This window comes from Simochromis diagramma, unplaced genomic scaffold (assembly GCF_900408965.1).
Source record: "Simochromis diagramma unplaced genomic scaffold, fSimDia1.1 OVJJ01000385.1, whole genome shotgun sequence".
Taxonomy (NCBI): Eukaryota; Metazoa; Chordata; class Actinopteri; order Cichliformes; family Cichlidae; genus Simochromis; species Simochromis diagramma.
The window spans coordinates 142,884-158,453 of NW_024386751.1; the positions used below are offsets into that span (position 1 = coordinate 142,884).

At 40.8% G+C, this 15,570-nt stretch overlaps 1 protein-coding gene and 1 gene segment (V, D, J or C); one reads left to right on the forward strand and one right to left on the reverse strand.

The window, feature by feature from the left end:
* Window positions 1-2,831: 2,831 nt before the first annotated feature.
* Window positions 2,832-3,861, reverse strand: LOC120728382. The segment is given in 2 exon segments: window positions 2,832-3,588; window positions 3,674-3,861. Coding segments are annotated over 2 exon segments (435 nt in total).
* A 637-nt stretch (window positions 3,862-4,498) lies between these two features.
* Window positions 4,499-13,779, forward strand: LOC120728301 (zinc finger protein 570-like). Its single transcript, XM_040023099.1, has 3 exons — window positions 4,499-4,607; window positions 6,194-6,404; window positions 11,783-13,779. Exons 2-3 carry the CDS (start codon window positions 6,368-6,370, stop codon window positions 12,607-12,609), a joined length of 864 nt encoding a protein of 287 aa, XP_039879033.1. The 5' UTR covers window positions 4,499-4,607; window positions 6,194-6,367; the 3' UTR covers window positions 12,610-13,779.
* The last annotated feature ends 1,791 nt before the right edge of the window (window positions 13,780-15,570 follow it).

Consider the following 15,570-nt stretch of genomic DNA (forward strand, 5'->3'; position numbering starts at 1 on the left):
ATGCAAAAGAAATTATTGCGCTAGCTTACGTGATTCCAGTTCTACAGGGATTTAAAAATAGTTACGCAAAATGGAGCGTTCCCACTCCGACCGGTTTTAAAGGTTATATTTTATGTAATAAATTCTAAAATTAGGTTAGAAACGATAGAAGACAAATGGCACGATAGTCCACACGATATTTATCGTCATATCGCTCAGCACTAGTGGGGGTGCAGTCACTGGTGTAGATGGTGTACAGGAGTGGACTCAGCACACATCCCTGTGGTGAGCCAGTGCTGAGTGACAGGGTGGATGATCTCTGGTTGCCAACCTTGACATATTTTCATCGGTCTGTAAGAAAGTTTTTGATCCATGCACATGTGGGGTGGGGGGGAGTCCAAGTTTACAAGCTTGTCAATAACAATGTCTGGGATGATGGTATTAATGGCCGAGCTGAAATCAATGAAGAGCATCCTTACTGAAGTCCCAGGAGGGCAGTGGAAGATGCATCTTAAGTTGGACCTATTTGCCTTATAGGCAAACCTGGTGGGGGTCGAAGCTGGGTGAGAGGTAGTCTTTTATGTGCATTAAAACGAGCTTCTCAAAGCACTTAGCAACTACTGGAGTCAGAGCGATGGTTCTGTAGTCGTTGAGGCCACTGATGGTGGTGGACTTGGGGACTGTGGGATTATTGTTGCTGATTTGAGGCAATGTGAGACAGTGGCATGTGACAGGTAAATGTTGAATAGTCTGGTGAACACAGGAGCCAGCAAGCGCAGGTTTTGAGGACACTCCCAGGTATTCCACTTGGCCAGTGGCTTTGTTGTCAAAGATGTAATAAAAGATTCAAAACCAGAACACAGAAGGTTAATTGCTCAGCTGTGTTGAGCTAAAAGTCAGAGGTTTGTGTCACAAAAGTAGCTGTTTTTATCGAATTCGCTGTGGTAACTTACACTGAATAACCTGGTCAGGAGCAGGTAATGTGTTCAGAGTTTCACTTTAAAAGTGACTGTGCTGTTATACCTCATTCTAATCTGCTGCTAAATCTCTTTAACACTGATTAAATTGTAGCAATTAGAACACACAACACAAGAAAGTAATACAATTAATTTAGATTTGCAACAAGCTAAAGCAAATCTTTTCTTACTTTTTGCTGCTGTAAGTTTCAGGTCTCTAATGTGCAGTTGTTCCCTTAATATCATCTTCGCCTCCGTCAGTGCGCCCCAGGGTGGCTGTGGCTACAATGTAGCTGCCATCACCAGTGTGTGAATGTGTGTGTGAATGTGTGGATGACTGGATATGTAAAGCGCTTTGGGGTCCTTAGGGACTAGTAAAGCGCTATATAAATACAGGCCATTTACCATTTACCATTCATAATCTACCCCTCAGGTTAGAAGTCTTTTTAGAGAAAACAGTGTCTAAGTAGAGAGTTTCTAAGGGTTTGAAGTTAAACCACCTTAACGCAGTAGTATACCTGCTGTAACGGTCATTTTGCTCACCACCACGACCGTTTTTTACAGAAACTTGTTGTACCCCACTGTTACGGCGCAGGAAGCCTCTGCATTATTGTCCTGAACAGTCAGATCAGCCTGATGTCTTCAGCTGTCAGACTGCGATGTGATCAATTTTTAATGTTTTTATTTGTTGTTGTTTTGTCTTTTCAGTTTTTTGATACACATGGAAATCTACTGTGTTGTTGAATTAAAGTTAGAATTTTACAATTATGTTATAAACCAAAAATGCACAACAGCTGTTTGTTTTCTTTCTTTGTTTTTTATCCACCCAAAACTCAAACATGACGGCCAACCTAACCACTGTGGTGATCACTGAGTAAGGGAGCAGGTTGGCCGTCTATCACAGGTCTAACAGAGACAGAATATTCACACTCACACGTTTGCATGTGTGATTTTAAGTTTGACTTTTTTGATCTCACAGGTAAAACTGTGTTACAGCAGCAGGATGAGAATGAGTAAAAAATGTGCGGTATACAATAAACAACAAATAACAGAGTTAAAATAGAAGTGCCAGGTAAGGGTCTAATACTATGAAATACAACAGGAATGTAAGACTGGCATTGTGTAAGATACTCATGAGATAAATAACAACTAAAAAAGTACAACTATATTTGTACAGTCAAAGGGAAACTAGTCCAATGTTCTTCTCACAGTTTCAGTCTCGTAGAGTAGTGATGTGTCGGTTGCGAACGAAACAGCTCTTAGAGCCGGATCTTTGACGTGAATGACGCGAGCCATGTTTTTGGTTTTTTTTTTTAGAGACAAAGCACATACAAGCTCCAAAACACGTACAAAACACAACAGACGTGCTCCAGGATGCTAGGCGCAGTGTTGAGCTTTTGTTACGTAGTGGCTACACAAGCCAGAAAGTACCAATGACCGGATTTGGTGTGTGGTAGTAACAGGTAAATGAACATTTTTTCTTTAATTATTTGAATATAACAATACACACATGCTTTCATGCTTTCAATTGTGTAATTTATGTGATCTAGGTAGCTCTGTTTTGGAAGTTCAGTTAACGCTAGAAATGTGTTTTGGAGTTTGTACCTGCTCTGTCTCTAAATAAAACCACTTTTTTTTTTACATTAGTAATTCCTTTAGTGCATAATTTTATATTGTTGTTAATAATAAATTATTTAAAGCCACAAAACAACCTGAAGAGCCGGTTGGGAGCTGAAAGAAATCCCATCACCACGGTAGAGAAGTAATAATAATAATAATAATAATACATTTTATTTGTGGGCGCCTTTCAAAAACCCAAGGTCACCTTACAAAAGAACAAAATTAATAAAAGGAGCAGTAGTCATAAATGACATAAAATAAGTTAAAATTGCAAAACAGAACTTGAAAGCAGATAAAATCAGCACTAAAGTGAATAAACCAGTTTGAACAGATGTGTTTTGAGCTGTGACTTAAACACAGGAAGAGAGTTTTTATTTCTTATGGCTTGAGGAAGAGAGCAACTGAAGGCTCTGTTCCCCATGTTCCGAGGGACCACTGTACTATATTTCACTGGCAAATATTGGAAGGACCCACAGAATTTGGTCCTGATGAAAAGTGGAGGAGTGCATCGATCAGACACTGAAATGAAAAATGTAGAAAGAAAAGAGAAAATAATAGGCCTTAACGCTTTCCATCAAGGTGATCAAACAAGTAAAGACTGTAAAATTCTGACTGGAGAGAAGTTTAACAGTGTGTGGCTCCCTCTAGTGGATGTTGTGGAGTATTCTGTTGTCTTTGCTCCAAAGGTTTTTGTACAGAGTTTTGCTGTTTCCTGTCACTGTGGGCCGCAGAGCACAGTAGTACACAGCAGAGTCAGACAGCTGAAGCTTCTGGATCTTCAGAGGAACTGATCTGTTGCTGGAATCCAGTGTGGATGAAAATCTCTCCTTGAACTCGTCTGCTGTGTTTCCATCATCCCCACTATAGCGCATCAGGATGAATTTGGGGCTGTTGTTTCCATCCTGTTTGTACCAGAAGAGATAATTATTTGTTCCACTGCTGTTATAGAGACAGCCAAGTGTCACTGTGCCTCCTGCAGCAGCAGTCTCTTCTCCTTTTGCTTGCAGCACGTTGTCTTTTTGTGCTCTGCATTCTGTAAAACACCAACAAACAGTATCAGTGTGCTGTTAAAGAATCACGTCAATGTTGATATCAAAGAAACAGAGTTGTGTTCATACCGAGGCACATAGCAGCCAGCAGCACTGAGATGAACAGAGGCGTCATATCTGCAGTGTAGAGTAACTGTGAGCTACAGCAAGTATAAAGAAGCTGTGATCTCTCTGTTTAGTCTTCATCAACACTAAGTTGGTGGATTAGAAGGAGGAGCCTGATCACAGTGACAGGACTCATTCACAGCCCTGTGTTATTCCCCCTACTGACAGCTTTACACTCAGCACGTCTTTCTGCTGCTCTGCTTTGCTTGGAGATCTTGCAGCAGGAAGTCTATAAAGTGAAATCTATCCGTTGGTAGTTTGATCTACCTCTCCTTCAATGCACATGTTGAAGAGTCCCTGGATAAGACTGATGTTCACAGCTGTTCTTTCTGTCAGCTCCAACCTGTCTGATTGTTCTCCTCTGAGCTCTCTCATCACCAAACTAATGCTCACCGGTTTTAGTTTCACACAATGCAACAATGCTTATGGCAAAAGGATACTAAGTTTAATTTGAGCACTTTAATTTGTTTTTGATGGATCTGTTTTCTCTTCGCACTGTAGCCTTGCTGCTTAGAATCTGTTCATTTACTGCAACGGTGAGTTGAAAAATGTACACATAGGAACTAAAGGCAACACGTGTGCTCTGCCGGAAGCTCACCACGTGACACCAGGCGGAAGAAAACAAAGGAAAGGCGCTAATACCGTTAGCTTTCCACGTGTGTGTGCCTGAGCACAGGGACTGTTGTGTTGTTGTGTGAGCTGAGTGTGTGAGCTGCGGCAGCAACGATGCCTTCAGTTCAGTATCTGAGAGAGTTTATCAACGAGCGACTAACTGCTGCTGCTGAACAAATATTCTTGGAGTTTGAAAAAACGATCGTCCAGTACGAGGAAGAGATCGACCGTCAGCGCAGACTGCTGGATATCACCTGGAAACCCCAAATCAAGCTGCACAGGACAGGTGAGTGTCCCTCTGAGGGAGGATCCTGATCACAGCTCTGCGGGACGTTTCTGATTGTGAGGACTTTTTGGAGATGTGAGCTAACAAAGAGCAAACAGAGGACAGGACTGCACTGCGCTCCATTCAAACAGCAGGCGCTGAAATCAGCCTGGATTTCTCTCTTGATTATTTAGTGAAACAAAGTTAGGATCAGGAGATTTGTGAGTCTGGTTCAGAGGGGGACCCATGTGCCGAAAAGCCCCCGGAAGAGTCAGGGTTGGACTCGGTCCAGAGCCGTTTCCTCCCCGCTCAGTCCCTCTCTTCCTGTTTGAAATCAGGCCGGATTTAAGCATTTTATTCAACCTGATTTATATAGCACCAAATCAAAATAGCCGCCTCAAGCCACTTTATATTGTAAAGTATGGGTCCTGCAGTAATGCAAGGAAACCCCAGCAATCATATGACGCAATTTGAGCAAGCGCTTTGGCCACAGTGGGACGGAAAACCAACCTTTTAACAGGAAGAGACCTCCAGCAGAACCAGGCTCAGGGAGGGGCAGCCATGTGGGAGTGAGGGGAGGAAAACAGGACAAAGACAGCTGTGGAAGAGAGCCAGAGATTAATAATTAGTAGTTGTTGTAATAATAATCATAATGATGATAATAACGACCAATGATTGAGAAAGCTAGAGATGATGATGAAGAAGTAAAACAGTGTTTAATTGGAAAGTGTTGGAAACATAATATGAGCTGCAATAATAAAATGTGTTTGGTGATTTATCTGCAGGCTGTTTCTCTTTTAACATCTTTAGAATTTTCTTCAGTTTACTATTTCATCCCCATTTTTCTATTCAGCACCACAAAACTGTCAGGTGGTTCAGCCGAATTAAAATAAATAACGTCCCTTTGATTGTCTACAATCAAAACCCCCTCTTGACCTTTCTGGGGGAAAGGTCAAGAGGGGGTCTGTTGGGATTTAAATATATTGTCCGACTTATTGTCTGCTTATATTGTTTTATGTATGCCAGACCCACACGAGAACTATGTTAAGGGTGACAGGTTGCCCTGGCAACAGACTTTAGAAAGAGGAAGTGCAAAGCTGCACCAGAACTTGTACCATATAAGGAGTTTGTATCGAAACTGGGTCTGACGTGCTGCAAAAATATACAGTATAGCGAGACAGGCCGCTGATGCCCCAGACTTGAGCTGGCGTTTCTGTGCTAAGTCTTCATTTTCCGGAAAATGTAAAATTAAAGATCATCTTTTGAGTTAGACCACTTTGAGCATGTCTTTCTTGGCCGTTGAAGAATACAAAGAACTGAATTTAATAATGGACAGTTATAAACATTTTTCTCTAATTGTACAAAACAACGGTTTTTACAAAGGTTTTCGAACCAAAGGATATTTTGCAAACCCAGTCCTCAGTTGGACTTTTTTTTTTTAAATTTTACATTTTTAAATATAGCAAAAATAAAATTAATCAGTACACACAATCAGACTGAGCAGCTGCTCAATACACACATTTATTTAAAGGCACGGAGGGTGTGTGAGCCTCTGAAGGTTCCACGTGGTACTTACTTAGAATAAAAATAAGTACTTCTGTCAGCAGCATGTCTGTGCGGAGGAGGAGGTTCTCCCTGAGCAGCAGCTCTGGAACCAGGAGAGGAGCTCCAGTGTGGAGCAGGAGGAACCAGAAGCTCCACAGATTAAAGAGGAGCAGGAGGAACTGTGCAGCAGTCAGGAGGGAGAGCAGCTGGGATTGGAGGAGGAGACGGATACCTTTATGGAGTTTGAGTGCAGCACCAACGATGAACACACAGGTATTGCCCAGCATGCAGCAGCAGTGTGTGATTCTCTGCTGGTTTGAATGAACTCCGCATGAACAGATCAGAACAGCATGATCAGAGCGAGCAGATATCCCTGATATGGTCGTCTAAAGTGCACAGCAGCCCCACCTGCGCTTCAGACCTGCTGTTTTTAAAAGGCGGCCAATCACAGTGAAGTTGGATTAAAGGATAAAGGAGCTAAAACATCATGTTTCAGGATGAGCTGAGGGGCTGCAGCAGGTCCAGTGTGACGGCCTCCTCGCTCACTGTGAAACATTCAGAATGCTGGACGAGCGCTTTTGCCAGTGTCATTAAAACAAAGCTCACTTTATAACTATAAATACATATATATTATTTATTAAAGTGTAGAATATAAATGTTTTACATACTTAGGGCTGCTCGATTATGGCAAAAATGATAATCACTATTATTTTCACTGAAATTGAGATCTCGATTATTTGACGATATTTATTTAACCCTTTAAGACCTACCATAGAACCAAGTCCGCCAGAGCTTATATTATTTTTTTACATGTTATAGAGCCATTTGTGAGCATTTCAAGTTGCTATACATCAATACAACTGTTATAGCCCATATTTTAATAATATGTCTGCATTAAGTCCATAGTAACTACATTAATTGCAAAAAAGTGCAATAAACTATAAAAAAATTGGAAATTGTTTTTGTGTTTTTTACATATATTTCTACTTGGAGAAATTTAAGAGGTTTATCCCTCAAAACTTTAAATACAAAAAAGTTGCAAAAAATAGTTTACAACAACAGGAAATTTATTTTGAGTGTCTTCATAGTTTTATTTTGGAGATACAGCAATTTTTATATACTGCAGGAAAAACAAAAAACAATCCTATGATGCGAATTTGCAAAGACAACAGCATGTGCATCAAAATAAACTATTTCCAGCTGTGCAATTCGAGTTCTAAGCATCACAGAAACTATTCAGAAAAGTCAAACATGACTTATAAAAACACCAGTATAGGCTTTTAAGGCCTACAAGTAAAAAACTACATTTCCCGCGAAAATGACATCACTTCCGGTTTCGGACGGGAAATGACGGACATGCGATAGTTCGCGTTGACGTCTGTTTCAATGTGGGAAGTGTTACGAACAGCTGATCGGATCGGCAAAGCGTGTTTCTGGAATATTATGGTTTTGTTCCCGCAAGCGCTTTTTATGCAATTTTTGCAAAGCTTTATGTGGAAGGAAACCGTGACCGAGGACAAGCTGATGGCATAAGATGTAAGTACAACTCCTCTGGTTTCATATGCAAACAAAATTATTGTGCTAGCTTACGCGGTTCCGGTTCTACAGGGATTTAAAGGGTTAACAATAACAATGTATTGAATAATGACTTTAAAAAATAATATAAAATAGTGCAAATACTGATAACAGTGCAAATGTTTGCAATATAAAAAAATAAATGAAAAATGTAAACATCTATGTTTAGTGAACTTTGCAGTGTTGCTCTGTGGTGCAGCTACGACACCGTAGCAAAGTTTACACACTGTGTCTACTTGATCCACGTCTGACTCCGCCAACCCATAATGTTTCCACACCACTGAAGTTTTTTTTTTTTTATCTCTCTTTTCAACCAACAGCAGTCACTCTCCTCTCCAAGTAACTTCTGCTTAGCTTTCCGAGCTTCCCTCGGGTCCTCTTAATTGTTGTGATGCGTGTTCGAAATGCAGAGAGGTGCGCTCGATTTGCCACACGGAGCAGCGCGAGAGTAAAGCTTGAGGGAGGGGCTAATAATCGGCTCAGTCATTTTTAAAGATCGTTGAAAGCCCAGATCGTAATCGTGATTAAAATTCGATTAATTGAGCAGCCCTATACATACTCAGTTTTCTTTTATCGAGCTCAGTCCAGACCACACAGCCGTCATGTTGCCACCAACATCGATGACTTTCATGTGATTTCTTTGATTCTAAAGTGTTTGTAGCATTGAAGTGTGTGTCAGTGTGAGCTGTACACACGAGTCAGTGATGTGGTTTCTCTGACTTCGTTCTGATGTTTGATGTGACTCAGCGTCTTCAGTTCACTCTGTTTGTAGCAGACTGACAGCAGGTCTCAGGTCTCCAGGCTGGTTTCCAGTTAAAGTTAACATTCGACTTCTGTAACACAGTTGTGTCATGGACCCAGCTTGACTCACACCCCTGAACTCACTGCACCACCCTCCTCTGCAGCCATAGACCACACCCAGTGTTACAGTGAGTTACACAGCTGATGGAGCTGGGCTGATAGCACCTGTCACCTCCATCATAAACAGTGGGTGCATTTGTTCTGGGGAGCAAAGACAGACTCAGCACAGCCCGTCAGTTTTTAATTTGCTTCATAACAAGCAAAAATGACCTTTGAACTAAACGCTGTGTCGTCTGTCAGAGCTCCACTTCAGTCATGTGTTACATTTACTGCACGGAGAATCTCTCTCTTACACTGTGATAGTTCCATCTGAAGCATGAAGCACAGACATGTAGCCCACATTAGCACCGTGAACTGTGACGACACAAAGACAGAGCACCGACTGACTGACTGTCGTTTCACTGTTACGCCGATGAATCTCAAATCTACTTTCCTTTTTAAAAAAAAATCTACAGACTCTTTAAAAATTGCTGGACTGCCTTGATACATGAAATCATACAGGGAGTGCAGAATTATTAGGCAAGTTGTATTTTTGAGGAATAATTTTATTATTGAACAACAACCATGTTCTCAATGAACCCAAAAAACTCATTAATATCAAAGCTGAATGTTTTTGGAAGTAGTTTTTAGTTTGTTTTTAGTTTTAGCTATTTTAGGGGGATATCTGTGTGTGCAGGTGACTATTACTGTGCATAATTATTAGGCAACTTAACAAAAAACAAATATATACCCATTTCAATTATTTATTTTTACCAGTGACACCAATATAACATCTCCACATTCACAAATATACATTTCTGACATTCAAAAACAAAACAAAAACAAATCAGCGACCAATATAGCCACCTTTCTTTGCAAGGACACTCAAAAGCCTGCCATCCATGGATTCTGTCAGTGTTTTGATCTGTTCACCATCAACATTGCGTGCAGCAGCAACCACAGCCTCCCAGACACTGTTCAGAGAGGTGTACTGTTTTCCCTCCTTGTAAATCTCACATTTGATGATGGACCACAGGTTCTCAATGGGGTTCAGATCAGGTGAACAAGGAGGCCATGTCATTAGTTTTTCTTCTTTTATACCCTTTCTTGCCAGCCACGCTGTGGAGTACTTGGACGCGTGTGATGGAGCATTGTCCTGCATGAAAATCATGTTTTTCTTGAAGGATGCAGACTTCTTCCTGTACCACTGCTTGAAGAAGGTGTCTTCCAGAAACTGGCAGTAGGACTGGGAGTTGAGCTTGACTCCATCCTCAACCCGAAAAGGCCCCACAAGCTCATCTTTGATGATACCAGCCCAAACCAGTACTCCACCTCCACCTTGCTGGCGTCTGAGTCGGACTGGAGCTCTCTGCCCTTTACCAATCCAGCCACGGGCCCATCCATCTGGCCCATCAAGACTCACTCTCATTTCATCAGTCCATAAAACCTTAGAAAAACCAGTCTTGAGATATTTCTTGGCCCAGTCTTGACGTTTCAGCTTGTGTGTCTTGTTCAGTGGTGGTCGTCTTTCAGCCTTTCTTACCTTGGCCATGTCTCTGAGTATTGCACAGCTTGTGCTTTTGGGCACTCCAGTGATGTTGCAGCTCTGAAATATGGCCAAACTGGTGGCAAGTGGCATCTTGGCAGCTGCACGCTTGACTTTTCTCAGTTCATGGGCAGTTATTTTGCGCCTTGGTTTTTCCACACGCTTCTTGCGACCCTGTTGACTATTTTGAATGAAACGCTTGATTGTTCGATGATCACGCTTCAGAAGCTTTGCAATTTTGAGACTGCTGCATCCCTCTGCAAGATATCTCACTATTTTTGACTTTTCTGAGCCCGTCAAGTCCTTCTTTTGACCCATTTTGCCAAAGGAAAGGACGTTGCCTAATAATTATGCACCTGATATAGGGTGTTGATGTCATTAGACCACACCCCTTCTCATTACAGAGATGCACATCACCTAATATGCTTAATTGGTAGTAGGCTTTCGAGCCTATACAGCTTGGAGTAAGACATCATGCATGAAGAGGATGATGTGGACAAAATACTCATTTGCCTAATAATTCTGCACTCCCTGTAGTTGGCATTACATATTTTGAATGTAAACGGTCAAAATACTGAGATCGTACTATTTAGACCTTCTGACCCTCGTTCTTCTCTTAAGGTTGACCTTGGCGCTCTGGAAAAGTCCAGAACTCTCTTTGATGGCAGTTTTTCATTTGACAAACAAATAAATTCTGTTGTAAGAGCCAGCTCCTTCCAGCTCAGAGCCTTTGGAAAAATTATGAACATTATGTCATCAGCTGACTTTGAGAAAGTGATCCACGCATGCATTTCATCCAGGCTTGACGGCTGCAACAGTCTTTATTCTGGTATCAGCTCTGCTGTCTCATCTGCAGCTAGTTCAGGATGCTGCAGCTCGACTCCTCACGGGCACTCGTAAACACGACTGTTAAGTCAAATTGTTGAATGTTGTCATTGTGTTTCTTAAATTTGTAAAGTCTAAGTTCAAACTATAAGATCAAAGACATTCCTCTCCAGCCACTCTGTGCTGGGGGAGGTTTTATTGCAGATACATTCTATCTGAAAGATCTGTTTCTTTTGTTGTAAGTTACTGTAACTAATAACAGGAGATACATGGAGATGCACTTTATCCTCTTTGCTGGTTGATGTAAACAGCCCACAATAAAGCAGGCTGGTTTACATTAGTGTCCACAGATTTGTTTTTGTTTCAGCCATTGTTTCACCTTGGAATTAAAAAACGCTGATCTGTTGACATTTAGGATTAGGAAAACAAGAATTGACCAAATAATGTTTGGTGTTTTGGTAGTTAGCAGTGTCCAGGAGCTGCTCTTCTTTTTGTGACTCCTGTGCTGCTATTAAAATCATTCTGCTCACTAAGTCTGGGACAAGGCCATTGATACATGTAAAACTCAGTTTTTAAAAAAAAAAGAGCGAAAGGAATCACTGGCTCAACAGTGCTTGGACTTTTTGTCAGGCTGGCTACGGTGCTAAAGAGAAACCGTTCATTTTATTCTCAGGTAAATAATACGATGTTCTAGCTTCATGGAGTGCTTTTTTAAAGAGAGGAAACATTTTTTTTCCAACATCAGCTTGTAGTTTAATGTTGGTTTACCCTTATTGCTGTTCTTTAGTTGATTTGACAGCAAATTTGCTTCTGTTTTTCTGGTATCATATCAGTTTCTTTGTGTTGTCTCCTTTTGTCCCTCCAGATGTCCCACAGCAACATGTTCTTAAGAAGGAGAAGGTACCGACTAAGCAGCAGGTCTGTAATCAGGAGAACAACTCCAGTCTGGAACAGGGGGAATCAGAATCTCCGCAGGTTAAGGAGGAACCGGAGGGAGAGCAGCTTGTACTGAAGGAGGAGACGGATACCTTTATGGTGACCACTACTTGTGACAAAAGTGACCAAAACGAAACAGATGGGCAGCGGCTCCTGTTTCTTAGCTCTGCTGTAGCTGAGAACCAAGATCAGAGACGAAGTGAGAAACTCAATTCAGAATCAATTCGATTTACGAACAAAAGTCCCAAGAATGAAAAAGACTCGACAGCATCAGGGAGTAGGTGTAACTCTGATAAAAGTAAAAAGTATTTAAAATGTGATGTTTGTGGAAAGGTATTCCGATATAGTTCTGAAATGACAAGACATTATAGAATCCACACAGGCGAGAAACCGTTTTCATGCACTATTTGTGGCAAAGGTTTCGTATGTACTGGCTCTTTGGGGAAGCACAGAAGAGCTCACACAGGTGAGAAGCCTTATCCTTGTACAACATGTGGGAAAATGTTTGCTTATAACAGTGATTTACTGAAGCACCTGAAGACGCACACTGGTGAGAAACCATATCATTGTAAAACATGTGGGAAATCGTTCAGCCGTGACTCTATGTTGACAGAGCACATAAGAACACACACAGGCGAGAAACCGTATGGATGTAAAACATGTGGGAAAATGTTTCACTCTAGAACTCATTTGTTGCGCCACATGAAAACTCATGCTAAGCGGCGCACTATCGATACAAGATTATTGGCTCAGTGAGCTGCATTGAGCTAAAAGTCAGAGGTTTGCGTCACAAAAGTTGCTTTTTTAAATCTGGCTTTAATTACCCTGTTCAGGAATGAATAATTGAAAGAGCTATGAATATAAATATTAATTTAAAGGTCATGGTAACTTAGACTGAACACATAACTTGTTAAAGAGCAGGTAAAGTTGAGAGGTTTAACTGGAATGTGCATGTATTCATTTAGTATGCAGAAAACATACAAGTGTTGTTATACTTGATTCTAATCTGCTGCTAAATCTTTTGCACTAATTTAATTTTAGCTATTAGAAGATGGATCACAAAAACAATACAATGAATGTAGTTTGGAACAAAGTAAAGCAAATATTTTCTTAGGCTTTGGAACTATAAGCTTTAACGTTTAAATGGGTCCAGTTTAAAGTATCAGAGCTCTAGTGAGAGCCACGCGCACACTCTTTTGTCATATTTTCAGCAAGTGTTTTATTGGTATATTTTTTTTATGTTCTCTATAAATTTTTAATCATTTTATTGTCATCTGATAATGGCAGCGTTTATTCTGACTGGGATTTTAGTTTTGTTAATTTAGTTTATATAAAGGAAGTCTGGTCGTGTTAATCTCCATTGACAGTATATGCTTTCTTTTTCTGAGGGGGGTGCTCTGTTCCGGCAAACTGAAATCTAGGAGCTGTTTCTATGTTTTTCCATCTACAGCTTAAACATGATGCTGTCCACTGTGGTGATGATGTGGCTGCCAGACTATCAGAGTCAACCAGTTACACTTTCACCTGTGGTCAATATAATCACTATTTAGAACAACATCCATGTCTTTGGACTGTGGGAGGAAGCTGGAGTACCCAGACAGAACATGCAGACTCCACACAGGGAGGCCTGAGCCAACCAGGACCTTCTTACTGTGAGGGGATGGTGCTAGCCACTGCACCACCGTGCTGCTAGTTTCTTTTTGAATATATAAAAGATGTTTGTTTTTGTTTTAATTGAGATGGCCTTTATATTGATATTTGTTTTCTTTATTTAGCTCATTTAGTGCATTTACATTAATTTACTGGTATTTTTAAGTTGTTTAAGAATCTAGACTTTCTGTGAGAACCTCAGGTTTGGTAGGCAGGTATAAGTGTACAATTTTCATTTGTTGTTCTGCAAGTATTAAATAAAGCATTAAACCTGTATTTATACTCTCCTGTACTATTCTTCACTTGTAAAGTTCTGTACATAAAATAAGTTAAAAACAATAGAATAACAGAAAACAGCAAAGGTAAATAAATAAAACACATAATACATAAAAATTAAAACAGCCCTATACTTAAAAAAAAAAACAAGACAAAACGGCGTAGAAACAACTAAAATAAAACAAAAAAATAAAAACCAACATCTCACGTGGTGTCAAAGGCCAGGGTAAAGAGGTGGGTTTTCTGGAGTGACTTAAAAACAGGTAGGGAAAGTGGCCTGTCTAATCTCTAAAGGGAGTCGTTCCACAGTTTGGGAGCTGATACAACAAAAGCACGATCTCCTCTAAGTTTACACCCAGTCCTGGGTACATTCAGGAGGAGCTGATCAGCTTACCTGAGAGAGCCGGTAGGTGTATAAGGCTGTAGCAGCTCAGAGAGATAAGATGGGGCTAGGCCATGCAGAGCTTAAAAAGCAAATAGAGGAAGTTTAAAATGAATCCTAAAAGAAATGGGCAGCCAGTGAAGTGAAGCTAAAATAGGGGAAATGTACTCAAACTTTTGAGCGCCCGTTAAAATAGTAAATGGCCTGCATTTACTATTTACAAAGCGCTTTACACTACATTCAGTCATTCACCCAGTCACGCACACATTCACACACTGGTGATGGCAGCTACATTGTAGCCACAGCCACCCTGGGGCGCACTGACAGAGGCGAGGCTGCCGGACACTGGCGCCACCGGGGTCTCTGACCACCACCAGTAGGCAACGGGTGAAGTGTCTTGCACAAGGACCAATGACCGAGACTGTCCAAGCTGGCAACCTTCCGATTACAAGGCGAACTCCCAACTCTTGAGACACGATCGCCCAATCGGGCGATACAGACTGAAATATTTGTATACTACAAGATTAAAGAGATTAAACAAGAATATTTCAAATACACAGTAAAGATGAAAAAACAATGTTTTCAGTTGTTCACACAGGATTAACCTGAGTGACCTGTTCCTGGACCGTTTCTTTAACAACTGTAATAGATTACAGGAAGTCTCTGGCAGTGTTGCTGAATCTGCCCGAGCAAGATCAGACGTGGATGGGCTGCTGCAACTAAGACCTGCGGTTGGTCTTTCCTGGTCGACAAGTGGAGAATCACACAGGGTGGTCTGCAAAGATATTTAGTTTATATATTTTATATGATACAGCACATGTGTAAGAATGACCGATGTTGTGCCAAAAACTGATTTCTGGTTTTTGCCCTAAACTGATTGCTCATATTTAACCTGCTATAAATAACTTGTTGGTCTATAATACGTGAAACATGTCAAATGTTTCCCTCATTAATGACATCACGTCACTTTGAGCCACCAGGAACATTCCTGTAACAGGTAGAAGCTGCAATCAGTTTTTGGCAGTGACTTTTATATATCCTTTATTTATCCAGTTCACAAACAATCTTGTTGACATTACAAATTTATTTTTTAAGTGTAATCTGGCCAAGCGGACAGCAGACAGCGCAACAAATGTATCAACTGTACCTACATTATAACCAGTTTTTAAGACCAGCGATTCAGGGTCATTTGGTTGAGCCCTAATTTTATGCTTTAGCAAAAAGGAAAGTTTGAAGTCTAATCTTAAAAGTAGAGATAGTGTCTGTCTCCTGAAACCAAACTGGAAGCTGCTTCTCTGTCGGTACTCTTGGTGCAGCATTTTGGATCAACTGCAGGCTTTTCAGGGAGTTTTTAGGACAACCTGAAAATAATGAATTACAGTAGTCCCACCTAAATGCATGAACTACTT